The 16,281-nt window shown below is 41.9% G+C and overlaps 1 protein-coding gene across 1 annotated transcript in view; it reads left to right on the forward strand.

Moving 5' to 3' along the window:
* HECW1 (HECT, C2 and WW domain containing E3 ubiquitin protein ligase 1) overlaps positions 1-16,281 on the forward strand; it is a 381,766-nt gene that overhangs the window by 121,842 nt on the left and 243,643 nt on the right. The window contains exon 4 of the mRNA XM_034759497.1: positions 10,171-10,278. Within this exon, the coding sequence (XP_034615388.1) occupies positions 10,171-10,278 (108 nt within the window). The remainder of the gene's footprint in view (positions 1-10,170; positions 10,279-16,281) is intronic.

Consider the following 16,281-nt stretch of genomic DNA (forward strand, 5'->3'; position numbering starts at 1 on the left):
TGCGCGGCCCATGCGGGTATTGCTGTACAAATTTCCAAGCGAAGGCACAGGGACGCACCGGCACCTGGAGTGGAGCACCCACAGGGACACTCATCTCGAAGAATGCCAGTTACTGCACAGGTGAGTAACCTCCTCTTCGGTGTCCTTTTGGGATTACAGTGTATTTCTGCAGCAGATATTGTGAGTTGGGAAAAAATATAATAAAATTTGTATTTTTAAAGTAGTGAAACAATTATTGCAAGATAGGTATCATGTAAGCACTTCCCCTACCAAAAGTGTTACATAGATAACAGCAGAAATTTACAAACAAATTAATATAGAAAAATTTTGATCCATAGTACTGCCTGATCCCGTGCTTATTTAAGTCGATGGAAAGACCTGCATTTACTGTTATTATAATAGGTGTAGGACTGTTTGGACAGCTGACAAAAAAGAGAAGAAAATTGGTAAACAGTAATATTGATATTCAGAAATATTTCTTATGTTGCTCTACTTTTTTGGATAAATGTTTTATATGGTTCATTTGTTCATTTATATTATTATTCAACAAATAAGTATCATTCTTCCACTTGCATTACATATTAGTAGCTCCTCTGTTAAAAAAATACCATCCACCTTTATTGTAGAGTTTTTTTTAAATACGTGCAGACAACTAGGAGCTATTTTTTTCCTGCACTGATGGTTTGCAAAAGGGCACTGATGGCTAAAAATGGACATATTCCTACATAGCTCCCAACTGACTGCCCTCCTGAAGTGTACAGGCTGTCCTCCTAATGTTATGCTTTACTTAGGATGCTGCTAAATATGGTCCTAATAGATGAAATATTGGATTTAGGAAGCTTCCATGCACTGTACATTTGTATTTCTTGCAAAATGTAATTTTATTTCGTTGGTAGTTCTTACGTTATAGGGTTTTTGTGTTTTGTTTTGTTTTTGTTTTTTTTGCTACTGCTTACTATGCAAATTGCAAAATAGTTTAACTACTGCTAGGCCAATTTTCAAAGAAAAGATCTTTAATAGCATTCTGCTAACTCTATTCATATGTAATTATAACACAGATGTACATAATGACCAAAGAACTTTTAAAATTCAAGCTAAAGCAAATTTGTTCAAATAAATACCATTAGGCCTACCATAATTTCTGTAGTGCAGCATTTTTTATTCAGAAGGATCAAAACATGAAATGGAGCCTCTATTTATATAGTGGTAACCTTAATTTTCCATAAAATAGGCGGTGTACATCAAATGATGAATCAAGCTAATGTAGAATATGAGTTTTGACTGGTGTATGGAGTTCAGAAAATATTTTGCCACAGAGTTTGTGTCCAATTTGTGTCATTGGGAATCAATGTAACCTTGCAGCCTATTCTATTACTAAATTTTGTTTTTTACCTCATTATTCTATGGAAGGGTGGGTGATTTCCCAGCAAGACAATCCATGTTTTCTTTTATTTCCTCTTAACTAAAACCACACTGACTGAAAAGGGTGTTAATTACAGGTATTTGTAACATTTTTCTGTATTGCCTGAGTCCTTCCAAGAAAGATAAATTGAATATCCTGTTGTTTATGCTGTTTGGGACTTTTGGGGAAGATCTAAAATACTAAGGCCTTCCCTGCTTAGTGTAGAGTGTCCACAGCCCGTGAAGTTCCCATAGCACTTTTTACAGGACCTTTTTGCTGGGTGTCATTGCTCAAAATTTCCCCTAATTCCACTGTTGCCTGATTTTTGTCAGCTGGTTGTTGCCTTTCATCGAAGAGGTAGCTGTTTCAGTAGCTATATATTACATATTACTTGTGAAGCACTTTGAGATCACTCAGGATGAAAGATACAATGCAAAATTATTAGTAGCAGTAGTAGTAACTAATGTCTGGATTTGGCAATTTTTCCATGTTTTTTTCTCATCATTTACAACCTTTAAAAATGATAGCTTCGGGGATGAAATTAAAGCACAGAATGGTGATGTGCTGACATGAAGCCATAATGCAAGCCCAGCTGTAACTAAAAAGGATCTTTCATTTATATCCTCCTCCTCCATTGAAAGAGACCTTCACGGCCACTCAGATTTGGGTTAAGGCTTTTCAAATATAGTGTTTCTGTCTGGACCTGTTTTTAGAACTGCACAATATGGGCTAAACCTTAGCCCCGTTGAAGTCAATGGGAATTGTGCCACTGATTTCAATGGGTCCAGGATTTCACTGTATGACTTTTCAATTACATTTCCTTCCCCAGAATAGGACAACCTTTGCTTGGCTCCCATTTTCAATCACAGCAAGCCAGAGATAGCTATCTTTACTCATCATCAATTAAAATACATGCCTGTACTGTCTTGATGCCAAATTGTCACTGGCAAGAAGTTTTACTGAACATTACAAGTTCCCTTAAGGAGATTCAGAAAGTTTTCCAGGCCATCTAGAAGGTTGACTTGTTGTTCTATCATATTCCTGATAGATTCAAAGAAATCAAAATTAAGAGTCCACAGGGGGAAAGAAAAAGTTATGATTTGACTTTTACCCACTTGGAAGTGTTAATTAACTCTTAGAACATCTTGAGAGGTGCTCTTTTCATGCATAAAGGAATCCCATACGTACACACTCACCAAAGTAAAAAGCATGCTCTATATTTCTGTTAGTTCTCTAAAAGTTGGTGGTTGTACTAGTTTGTTAAGCCATAGTTTCAAAACTTATTTCTTTCTTTCAGAAACAGGACAGAAAGTCACTGTAAATTCCCAAATTGGGTATAGTGTGTTTTAGATGATGTAGGCCAAGATTTTCAGAATTGGCAAGTGATTTTGGATTCTTGATTTAAGACATCACAAAGAAGCCTGATTTCCAGAGTGGGTGGTCAGCACTTTTTGAAAATCAGATCCATTTATGGTGTGTCAAGTTGGTTACCCAAAAATTAAGGTGCCCAAAGATATTTGTCACTTTTAAAAGCTTGAGCCTAGTCTAATTAAAAAGAAGCTAATAAGATTTTTGTCACATGAAATTTTGTTATATTATGAGTATATAAAGAAACATGATGCTCTTAAGATGTTAAACAATATTCTGGCAGTGGAGTGTATGTTTGGGTAGGAGGCAGGGGGCACCTTCAGATGTTGATCAGAGCCCCACGTGATGAAGGCTTTGTATGAAGGTTGCTATCTTCCCAGCTGAGGAGGAGTTAAGGAGACTTCCTTCAGATCTCGCTAAGGCCATCTGGCCATAGAAGGCACTCCTGAGTAACTGAGCAACACAAAGCATCCCATCTCCATATGGCTTCATATCTTGCTTCTGCAGCACCTCCAAAACCCTGTTGGCATGGAGAAGAAGAGACCAAGATCAGGAATTTAATCATGGCAGTGTAGAGCACTAACACTTGGTTGCCTGCTTGTGGATTACTTTTAAAAGTTGGAGTTATACCCCATTTCTTTAGGCAAGACAATTATGTTTGTCCTTTGCTACACCTGGCCCAAATAGATTAGATAAAGACTATCTCCTAGCCCTTTACTCATGAGCCGATGCGTTTTTGATGCTTATCTCCCTCCCTCTTAGACAAATGCCTCTCTCTTTTGCTGATGCTAAGGCCTATCCAGCTCTGCTGAACGACCAGCAGAGAGACATCTATGCATCTGAAAAGTACTTTAGCCAGAAGTCCAGAAGATACATCCATCACCTTCATAGAGTGAGAGAAATTAGGATAAGCTATATTCTCAATTTTTTTAAAAAAGGAAAAGGGAGTGCATTGTGATGTTTTATTGGAAAAATGTCAAAAGCAATTAGCATCTGGTTAAAATACATGAAAGACAGAAGCATTAACTCTGCTATGTATTTTGTATGGAGCTAAATTGAAGTATTTCACCATTTACCTTGAGGAGGTAAAGTATGTTGTGTGCTTTAAGGTCACTTCACTTATTCATAAGGTTGCTCAATAGAAAGGTAAAGTGGTGGGATTTGTTTTCCCTTACACAAATAATCTTTTTAAAAATATATTTCACCTCCTCAAATATTTCTCTGCTAGGAAACATTTTCTCCTCTGAACCCACCCCCCCCCAAAAAAAAATTACTCCTGCATGAAGCCAAGAGTGGGCAAGATTTCGTTCTGGACTAGTAACTGCTTTTCTAGACATAAATATGGTGTGCCTTTAAAATCCAGTATCTTCATTTCTGCTGGGCTAAAAATGAGTTCTCCTTGAATGGGGGAGATTATCCACCTTTTTCACAAAGGGACACACAGTGCTTACATTTAGATTTTGAAAAGCCCCAAGATACTGGATTTTAAAGCCATGACATTTGCACTTCTAGAAGAGTCATTTGAGGTCATAATGGACTTGTTTTACCTTTATTAGTTATTTTTCTCTCCTTCTTGCTCTGTACAGATAGACTCATGGCATCAAGGAATATGGTTTTACACCCTTAGGGATAAAATATTCCAAGAATTTTTTCCCTGTAACATACATATATGCAAAATATATGATGCTCTGGGGTGACTATATTGGCATTTGTTTGGGATGATCTGCATAGTTTATAAGTGCTGATCTGATCATTCTAAACATTAATACAACCGTCCTACTATGCCATCATATATTGTATTCCATCTACATCTACAGTTTATAAAATGTACATGCATACACATACATGCAAGCACACATTGCCCAACTTCACTAGAGCGGGAGTTGGTAGTGAACCCTATATTTAGGTTGATAACACTTACTATTAGAGTTCATGCAACATTTTCTTTGAGACGCTCTCATACCTCCATCATCTGCAATGGGCCTTTCCTATTCAGGAAAGGGAGTCCCCTTAGGCTACAGAGGTGTCACTTCTTTTCTTTTTGTTTCCTCGTGGAATTTCAGCCAAGTCTGATTGAGATACGAAGTGTTTAAAATTGTCATTTCCCTTCTTTCATTTAAGAGCCTCTGGACATTTTTCGCAGCCTGCCAAAATCACTGAACATTCTGAGGCCGGGTTCCTGCAGTAGTGCAGTTACACTGGGCATGGCAGGGAACTGCTGGGGCAAGGAAATGAGAAAGCCAGGTCGGACTCCCTTCCCTGTGACCTCCTGTGGCAAGTGGTACATTTTCCCTCCCCCAGTCATACACACACAGGGGCACTAGAGGTAGCAGAAGCTTCCCCCAACATCAGGGAGGGGAGAGAGAAAGATTTGGGCCAGGCTCCCTTCATACACCCCCTGACACCAATGACCAGCCCCCCTACACACACACACATCCCATATGGAGGCAACACCTGGGGCAATAGCTCCCCAACTCCTGGGGTGAGGGAAAGAGAGAGCCAGGCTGGAATTCCTGATCACACACCTGACCTAGCACCTGGACCCAGCAACCCATCCCCTCTCTTGGAAAAGAGACTTCTCTTGCTGCCCATTAATATTAGTCCTTAGATTTAGTGCTAGATGTCTGTACTGCAATGTTGAAGGCTCAGGTTTCAAATAATTCAGATGATTCATGAACAAGGGGAAGGTTGATACTCACACCTAATCAAATTTGTTTCTATCTTTCTCTTTACAAAAATTTACGTCTCTAATATAAATTTGGATAGTGAAAGGGATCAAAAATGGAAATTGTAAATGAAGAAGAAAATCATTCCAGAGAACATTATGCTACTTTTACTGGGGAAATTGCAGGTGTACCATGGAAATGTAAAATTTTAATACATTGAAAAATCTCCATTTCCATACAGTGCATGAAACTGAGCTAATGAAATAATTACGGGTAATTAGCAAATCAGCAAAGGGAAAATGTACTGTAGATGGCATTGCCTTTTATAAATATCCATTGCAATCATTAATGACCTCTTTAAAGGGATTTCCTTTGTAAATCCCTCAAGGGAATGTCACCAAAGAGTTTACAGTTGGTAGCCCACTTATCTTGCTCTTTGCAGAACCCTTTTGCATAAAACCAAAGAAATAACACTGGCATCTGCCCTGCGCTTTATCCTTTCGGTAAAAGTTTAGTTCTTCTTTGAGTGATGTATTCTACTCGAGGTGCGCATGAGCTCCATGTGCTGGAGACCAGAAGATTTTTCTCTAGCAATGTCAGTTGATCTGTGCTTGCACCCCCTATGCTGAGAGCATAAGGGGCAATACGGACTGACTGCCTCTCCAGTTCCTTTCTGCTGCCCCTGGTCTGAGATGAACGTCATCAATGTTCACAGCTTTAACTAGTGTTCTTGTTCACCGGGGGAAGGAGACCAAAGCCCTGAGGTAAGTGGGGAAATGGGATACTGGGAGGAAGCACGAGCAGGAGAGTGTAAGAGGGGAGGACTCCTGTCTCAGACTGAGGGTACATCTACACTACAGCGGGGAGTCGATTTAAGATACGCAAATTCAGCTACGTGAATAGCGTAGCTGAATTCGACGTATTACAGCCGACTTACCCCGTTGTGAGGACGGCGGCAAAATCGACTTCTGCCGCTTTTTGTCGGCGGCGCTTACTACCACCTCCGCTGGTGGAGTTAGAGCGCCGATTCGGGGATCGATTGTCGCGTCCCGACGGGACGCGATAAATCGATCCCCGAGAGGTCGATTTCTACCCGCCGATTCAGGCGGGTAGTATAGACCAGGCCTGAGAAAGCGGGACAATCAGCGAGTTATCTTAAGTGCCTATACACAAATGCAAGAAGCCTGGGAAACAAGCAGGGAGAACTGGAAGTCCTGGCACAGTCAAGGAACTATGATGTGATTGGAATAACAGAGACTTGGTGGGATAACTCACATGACTGGAGTACTGTCATGGATAGATATAAACTGTTCAGGAAGGACAGGCAGGGCAGAAAAGGTGTGGGAGTTGCATTGTATGTAAGAGAGGAGCATGACTGCTCAGAGCTCCGGTATGAAACTGCAGAAAAACCTGAGAGTCTCTGGATTAAGTTTAGAAGTGTGAGCAACAAGGGTGATGTCATAGTCGGAGTCTGCTATAGACCACCAGACCAGGGGGATGAGATGGACGAGGCTTTCTTCCAACAACTAGCAGAAGTTACAAGATCACAGCCCCCCCCCAGGACCCCTGCCTCATCCAACCACCCCTCCCCCATCCCCTGACCGCCCCCGGAACCCCTGCCCCTGACTGCCCCCCACAGCCCCACTTCTCCTTCCTGACTGCCCCCCTGGGACCCCGCCCCCATTCAACCCTCCGGTTCCCCACCCTCTCACCGCCCTGACCCCATCCACCCCCCCGACCACCCCCCGAACTCCCCTGCTCTCTATCCAACCCCCCCCACCCTGCTCCCTGGCCCCTTACCATGCTGCCTGGAGCACCGGTGGCTGGCGGCGCTACAGCCATACCACTGCACAGCACAGAGCACTGGATCAGGCCCAGCGGCACAGTGAGCTGAGGCTGCAGGGGAGGAAGGACAGCAGGAGTGGGGCTGGGGGCCATGGGACCCTCCTCCCAGGCCAGGAGCTCAGGGGCCGGGCAGGAGGGTCCCATGGGCTGGATGTGGCTCGCAGGCTGTAGTTTGCCCACCTCTGCCCGAGGATCAGCCAACAGATCTGTTCTTTTGGTGATGAGTTTTCCTTACCAAAGAACTTTCTAAACTTGATTTGTAGGTCACAGAATTATTGTAGAAGATGTTTCAACCACCTTTTACTCCTGGGAAAATTCTGTGCAACTGTGCATGCACAGAATTTATGTCCCCTGAAGATTTCTTTGCTTCCCCACAGAAAAATGACTTTCTGATGGGGAAGCAAAGGAAGCCACAAAAGCAGTCATGCAACCCTCCCTAGGAGTAAGTTTCTGGTCCTAGGGCATCCAGCAAGAGGTAAATCACTGTGGGGCAGGAGGCAGGACTGGGGAAGACCTGGCTGCTGGCTCCTACCCTGCTCCAGGCTCATCTTCTAGTCCCAGATGGGCTGGGGAGGACGGGACTGCCTCTTCCCCTGCATGGCATCCGGGGCCAGGTCAGACCCACCCTCATATTTCTCCCCCAGCTGCAGCAACAACCTTGACCTGGATCCTCCTGCAGAATCCCATTACTGTTACACCCAGTATCTCCCAACAAGCCTTTGTGCATTCAGATTCCCCCCACACCTGGATCCACCACTGAGCCGTCTGCACCCAGATTGCCCTTCACAGAACCCTCTCACACCTGGATCTCTCTACACGAAGTCCCTCCACATTTGGATCCTGCCTTGCTGAGCTTGCCTGCCCATACCTGGCACAGAGGGGCAGGGCCCAGGGATGTTTCTGGGGCAGGCCTGGTCCTTGCGCTGTTGGGTGCAGCCTCACCGCTGAGTACGTGTCCCGGGGGGAGCTGCACAGTGAACTCCCATCTTTGTGCAGCCAATGGCCTGTGCTCCCCAATGCCATGCTGGAGCTGCCACATTTATTTGACAAATAAAATTTGCAGAATTTTGCAGAATATTAAAATATTGTGAGCAGAATTTTTAATTTTTGGCACAGAATGCCTTCAGGAGTAACCTTTCTATAATCATCATGTGATGTTTACTAGACCGAGGTCTACAGCTGCTTCACCACTTAGGTCTTCACTTGGGAGGCTAGATCCTACAGCCACCATTGAAGTCACTGTGGGGAGTTCTTCAAATGAAGCAGCTGCATGACAGACTCTTGAATAGCTGGTAGTGTTGCACACTTCTAGTGGTCTGTCACTAGAAGCTTGTCTTGATAATGACATAAGCTTGTCTTGTCAAATGTCTACTCCTTATTTGATAATTTATGTATGTATTTAGTTTTGTTCAACTCGGACACAATATCTAGTTTTCCGTGGCGTCTTCCTCTTTACTCTGTTTTGCAGCTGAGTTGACCCAGGCAATAGCAAATCAAATGGTTTGCCTGAAATCACTCAGTTAATGTGCTGAATTTGAACCCAGGACCTTATTGGTGCTCATCTTCCCACAGCTTTTACCATCACCATTAATCAACTTAGCCTTTGTCAAACTAAAATTTAAGTACCCACATAAGTACCTTCAGCTGTAAGAGCCACTTGATTAAAATACACGTTTAAGAATTTACTCAGATTAAAATTAAAGCTACTTATTTGTTGCTGGAAAAGAAAAATACAGGAAGGTATTCATTGGTCCCTCTTGATGGAGAACTCTTCTTCCCACTAGGAAAAATGTTTAGACAGTTCACAATTCATTTCATTCACAAAAAGTTTGAATAATTAGGCCAAGCCATGGGGAAGCAGCACAGCCCATCCGTTGTCCTTACTTTGGCCTCTGCATTCCTGGACACAAGTGATTGACACAGGCCAGAGCCTAAGCTTGTTATTGTTCTCTAATGGTATGCACATAGTTTCTGGTTTTCACTGAGAGTGAACTCAGCTAGCAAACAATTTCTATTAATCAATTAATAGAAATATAAATACATGCAAGATATTGTGGCTGTATGTTATTTTTTAATTTTAACGTCAGTGTAAATGGATATGCAGAGTTAGGGGTTGTGGCCCTGAGAGTCTTGGGAAGTTCCAAATGTGGCCCATTGAGTCCTATCAAGTTGCCTACATGGCCCTCAGTCTCTCAGCGTTTTAGGTAACCTGCAATAGATTACTGACACACCATTATTCTAAAATGACCTTGATAGTCTGGGACATGCCATGTCTTTCAATGAGCCATAATTACAAGCAATGGACAGCACTTAGCTATCAATCCTTCGATTTAAATGGGAGGGACCTGGGTGCTATCTGTGGAGAGACATCAGTTTTTGTAATCCCTTGTTCTGAATTAACTCAAACATAACTTTCCCTGCTTGTTGTAAGAACCACCTACACACCTATTGGATATAATGGTGATGGGTGCAAATGCCTATACAGATCTGTTCTCCATGTTTTGGGAGGAGGGATGAGTGCTAGGGTATTGTTTTTGCTCCCATTCACTGTCATTCAGATGGTTGTTGTTTTTTTAATTTGGTTATGGTTTGATCCAGGTTGAGTCAGCTGTTGTAATTTTTAATAGTTTTGTATGATTGTATATTTTAAATTGTGTCTAAACAAAGCTAGTGTTTTAAGGATAGGTGTATTTGCTTAAAACATAAATAATGGATAAATAAAAATAAAATATAAATAATAAATAAATAACACAGCTAATTTATCTACATGTGCTGGCACACTATCAGATATAGCACACTCTATGGAGTGTAAAACATACTTTGGCCTCTCTCTTCACTTTCTGTGCTTTGCTGACAGTCAGCTAATGAGGTCATTTTGTCTGTGTGTAGATGAGGTCTTGTCTGAAAACTTTCTGGACTACAAGAACCGTGGGGTCAATGGCTCTCACCGTGGTCAGATTATCTGGAAGATTGATGCCAGCTCTTACTTCGTAGAGCGTAAGTACTTTTTCATGCTACTACAGTGCAATTCAGTGAATGTGGAAAGAAGTAAGCTGTTTTAGGTGTGCCCATGGTCTGTATGTCCTTCAGGAAGTTTCAAGCATGATACATTTATACAGGGGTGGCCAAATATTCTGACCCTCCAAGCATATGTGACAATCTCAGAAGTTGGAGAGCCAGAGCACGCCTGCTGGGGCTCGGGTCTTCTGCCCCACTCCTGCTGAAGCCCTGAGTCCCAGCAGGTGCACCCTGCCGGGCTGGAGCCCCAAGACCCCTCTCCCCACTGGTCAGAAGTCCCTACCCCACCACCCTGCTGCAAGGCAGAGGTCCCAAGCAGGCTGATTCCCCCGATTCCCTGGAATCGGGCCCCGTGGGTAAGAGGGCCCCGCGCCTTAGGCTCACCCGGTGGAGGTCCGCTCCCGTGGCATTTCAGCGGCGGGGTCTTCGGCGGCATTTCAGCGGCGGGGGGTCCTTCAGTGCCGCGGAAGACGCGGAGCAGACCAACTGCCGCTGGCTATTCCAATCGGGCCCCGAAGGTCCTAAAGCCGGCCCTGGTCCCAAGCTTCCACACCAAGTCTGGTATGCGGAGAATGCGGGGGGGGAGAGGAGCTCCACAAGCTGCACTTTAACTGTAAAAAAAACGCATGTGGCTCGCGAGCCATGGTTTGGCCACCCCTGCATTTATACATTAGGATGATCCAAAATGCTTTATGGAGTGGTGAACAACGGTGCCTACTACGTCATGAATACTGTGGATATTGACTGATTCAAACTATTTTCAGGCTGATATAATTAAGCATTAAAGTCCATTTGGCATCATATAGTATGAGTTATATCATCAGTTAGGATATACATCAACGTTTTGTGAAAGACACCCCAGTGAGCCTAATTTTAAATTGTTTAATCAATCCTCATTTAAAAAAAACTCATTGACTTCATGAGTTGACTGGAGGACTTTATGTGTTGCTCACTGCCTCCAGACTGCTCTTTTGCTAGTTTTACACTGATGCAACTACACTGATGTCAATTGAATTACTCTTGATTTACATCTATGCAACTGAGATCTGAATCTGGCCCAGGAAATCTAAAATAATAGCTAACCTGTTTTTGAGTCCCCATAGCATGTAAGTCACACAAACTTTACACACGGGTAGAGTAGTGTAGATATAAGGAAGTCTACATTGGCATAATGGAGTCTAAGGGCTTGAACCTGCTCCCACGGAAGTCAATAGCATAACTTCCACTGAACTCAGTGGTGTGGAGTAGGGCATAAGAGAGTGTAGAAGAGTCTAACATACATCAATTTACGTCACCTCTGATTTTTTTCCAATAATCTCCCTTATACTGTTTGGCCAAATTCAGAGATGATATGCACGGAGGTGTAAGTGGGTATCAATCTAAGGTTGACTGGGTTTAAGGCAGTCTAGGGGACTCAGACTCAAGTGGTATAATTTACATATGAAGGGGGCTGGAAGAGATGTATAAGTTAGCCAGCTTAGACTCATCCCTGAATTTGACCTAAATATCTGACACCAGCAGGAATTTATTCTGCCACCTGCGGGTGTTCTGCAGGTATTCATAGTGTTACAGGTGGGTTGATCAGAGTTCTCTTGCAATGTGAGGCTGCAGGCCAAGTTCTGTAGTGCCAAGTGGTAAGTTGACCAACAGATGGCTGTCTCAAAGAATTGAAGGGGTACTGCTGATATTTCAGTTTTATAATCTTTTATGTTTATAAAAAATGCAGCTGAGGGCAGTTACAGCAGCCTGACTGTGATGTGCTGACAGTGGATGTTACTATTAAGATTTTAATGCTTCTAATTTCTGAGAGGAAATATACTGTAGTATAACCCAAAGGTTCTTAATTTAAACTGCTTCCTTGTGCTACAGCTACTAAGCTGTGAAGCTGAAACGTTGTTTTCTTTAAATGGTAAAACAGAGTTGGGGAACAAGAGACTTCATTTCCCAAGACCTGCACTTGGAGAGGTTCAGCCCATCATGAAGGAGATGCCTCCAGTCTCCTGGGGGGAGAAGGCAGTGGAACTGAGCTAGAAGTATCTTCCCCATGTGATCCATAATGTGAAACTAAATAACTGGTGGTGGGCTCAATCCTGGTTTGGCTGAGGTCAATGGGAGTTTTGCCATTGATTTCAGCAGCTCCTGGATTTCACAGGATGCATTCCCCTACCCACTCATATAGGACAAGTCATTATCCTGCCTACCAATATCCAGAGGAAAAGGGAGATAAATACATAAGGGGCAGTACATAATAGTACATGATGATATTAGTAACCAAACTTGCTTAACCACTGAGGTATGAATTTAAAGTAGAGATACATGTTGTGTGTATGTGTAGAGATATACACATATCTACATTATATTTAAGGGATACAGCTCTTTATTGAGAATATATGGAGGCTTTGTGGTTGCTTAAGTGAAGCTACAGTGTTTGACAATCTCCTGTATTTGATAATCAAAGAAGCCATTGTAAGCCATTGGCTTACAGTTTTTAAGTTCTTTAGGGCAGGGATCTTACCTTATTTTATGTTTGTACAGCTTGTAGCACATTGTGGTGTGTTCTACTGAAAACAAATAATAATATTAATTTAACAAAGTAGCAGTATCAGAGAGATCTGTTTTATTATTTTTGCCATGCATTAAAGGACTTTTTAAGTTCATTTGTCCTTTTAAAAACTGGGGAGAAGGAGGAGAGGGAGAGAGAGCACAATGATATAGCAAGTCACTTACAAAGTCCCCATTTTTAAAATATATTCTGTTCATTTTGCACTTCCCTTACATTTGATGCTGGTTTGGAGTCTTTATTTTAGTAATAGCAGTAACTTGTAACCCATATTAGCTCAGCTACAAAATCATCCTTTCATTTCTGCTTTTGCTAGTTTTTGTGCTTGCATTTATTTGTATATAATTACTTTTTAAGAAGCCTGTTGACCCAACTGTGATACAAAATATGCAAACTTATAGATAATACAGTACTACAGAACAGAGACAGCCAGTGCTGCCTGTCAAATTGCCAGGAACAAAAACAAAATGAAAAACAAAATGTAACCAAATGCTAAATAAAATGCTAACCATTGTACCTAAAACACTGCTAAGGCATTAAACAGAATAGAAAGCGGGGCTCCATTTCTGGTAAAGGTTACACTAGTTCACTTGCAGTGGTCTGGGAGTTGAAGTAGGAGTATGGAAGGACAAAATTGATGGTAAAAAACACTGTACACTTTAGCAAAAAACACTGAACCATATTTCCAGATCACCTCTGTAGGTGGTGTAAATCTCCAGATAGATACAGCTGATGATGACCATAATCATTGGTCATAAGAAACACTAATAGAGGGATTTGGTGCTACTGAGTTTTAAAGTTATGGGTATTGTAGATATATTTGTAGAAGTATACAGGAAAGGAGGGCATGGGAAGGAATGGAAACCATTTTTCACAGAAATTACACTATACATCTTTACCAAATTCCACAGATTTCAATCATTTCAGCTATTTTTACATTGTTTAATCTGTGGTTCCCTGATATTCTGAGCATCACCTGCTTGGTCTGAGTTACCAAGGGCTAAGTGAACAGATAACTTTTAAATTGCACTAAAGGCAATAGAATTATTTATGTGCTATGATTCTATGACAGCACAAAATAGCTCTCTCTCCTTCAGTGGTACAAGTTTCAGCACTCGTAGGGCAGGCGTTTAACATATATCCTTCTTTTGAATCAGCTGATAGCCAGGTTTAGTACAACTGAGACAATCTTGACATCTGGGGGAAAACAAAATGCATAATTTGCAGTGATCCGAATGGGTACAGAACTATTTTTGGACAGGTTTCAGAGTAGCAGCCGTGTTAGTCTGTATCCGCAAAAAGAACAGGAGTACTTGTGGCACCTTAGAGACTAACAAATTTATTAGAGCATAAGCTTTCGTGGACTACAGCCCACTTCTTCGGATGCATATTTTTGGACAGGCTACTGTGATGCCCAGAGATGTCCTCCTTTCTCATTCCATTTGATGGACAAAATTTTAAAAAAAATTAAAAAACCCCAAACCTATCAAATCAATACTAGTAACAGAAAAAAAGGTTTAGTTATTTTTTAAGTTTAGAAAAAAGCTTCAGATTAACTGTTCAGAGATACAGCATGCAGCAATTTAGAGCAATCAGCAATCTCTCCCATGACTGCTTAGTTCAGGCCAGGACAGAGAGAGAGAGAGAGAGAGATCCTGTGTAGTATCACTACCATACGAAGCACAGGTTGTGTCAGTTTAGGACCCCAAAAGCACTACAGAGTCAAGTCTTCGACTTGTGGTTTCAACAATCCCTTTTGTATTCATTACAACCAATTAGTAGTTATTATTATTTGCATTTATAGTAGCACTGAAAGGCCCGAATTGAGATCAGGGCCCCATTGTGCTAGACACTATGCAGACACATGGCAAAAAACAGACTCTGTCCTGAAGAGTTTGCAGTCTAAATAGACAAATCATAGGCTGGGAGAGAACAAGTCCTCTTACACATCTTACATATAGGGAACTGAGGCACAGAGAGTTTAAGTGACGTATTCAAGATCACTGAGGGAAGACTGTGGCAGAGCCAGGAATTGCACCTAGGACTCCTGAGTTCCAATCCACTACCTTAACCTTCTTCTCAACCAAGTTTGTCTCTTTTCTATCAGCAGAGACAGTACAATAAACAATCAATCAGCTTCTTTATTACCCTTTTGTTATCTTTAATCCTCTCTTTCCCATTTACTCTGTTTCTATGCCAGTATATTATGTATAACTGTGGCTAATTCTGTACAGTAAGCTGAGTGCATTCATATTACACACACACACACACACATCACACATTTCTATAGCCATTTGTAGTTTATATTTATTCACAGCTAAAAAAAACGATTAATTCAGTTTCCTAGAGAACTTTGTGTCTTTGCACTTTTTATGGATCACAAACTTACAATATAATGTTGAAAGATAGATATGCAATTGGTGTGAGCCTTAGAGAGTTTGCTTCCAAATTACACCATGAATACAAGACAGAACTGAACTCATAGCCTACTAGTACTCAGAAAATAAAGAGTATTAATAGATGCACAGGCATTGTCACACTACAGCCGGTTTTGCATTTCTGCAGCAGACTGGCAATTTGGTTTTTATGACATCCAGTGATAAACAGTAACTGACCACAATAAATATGAAATGGCTGTTCTTGGAGGTTTTGTGTGCCACTAGGGAAGCATACTTTCTCTGTGTTGCAGCTTGGAGGGCACTGCAGTGAAATAACCAGCCTATAATGAGTTTTCCAGGAAAGGAAGCAAGCTTTACTTCATTAGAATTTCTGGCACATTTTTTGGCCTATACAGCAATACTCGGAGTGAGAGACCATTTGTTCGAGGTGTAATGCTGCATCTTCCCATAAACAGTACATCAAGTTAGCACATCTCTAAAATGAGGGGAACTTTGACGCAGTTCAAATTTCACTGTCTTTAGCATAGTACTGAATGTGCAGTTGTCTTGTTTGAATGGGTTACTTTTGTTGCCACAGGTTTAGTAATGACAAAGGCAGGAGACACACTTCTTGCAGATATCAGAGATAACAGAGTTTTCTGTACCACCGTTGAGCATGGAAAAATAGCAGAAGACTTACAGTCTGAAGGTCATGCAACTGAACTAGTCAGAGATCTGAGGCAACATGATGCATCTGCCAAAGAGACTGGGAGTATTGTAGCCTAGTACGTAGTTAATGTTTAGTACAAATCCCTTTGTTTTTGGAACATAAGCATAAATGTTCTAAAATCAATGTACTGAAATGTCCCAACCAAATGCATTTATTTAGGGTTACCATATGTCCGGATTTTCCCGGACATGTCCGGCTTTTTGGGACTCAAATCCCCGTCCGGGGGGAAATCCCAAAAAGCCGAACATGTCCGGGAAAATCCGGCGCCGCTGGGCCGGGGGCTGGCCCGGGGGCCGGCGGTGCCGGGCGGCCGT

Source organism: Trachemys scripta, chromosome 2 (assembly GCF_013100865.1).
Source record: "Trachemys scripta elegans isolate TJP31775 chromosome 2, CAS_Tse_1.0, whole genome shotgun sequence".
Taxonomy (NCBI): domain Eukaryota; kingdom Metazoa; phylum Chordata; order Testudines; family Emydidae; genus Trachemys; species Trachemys scripta.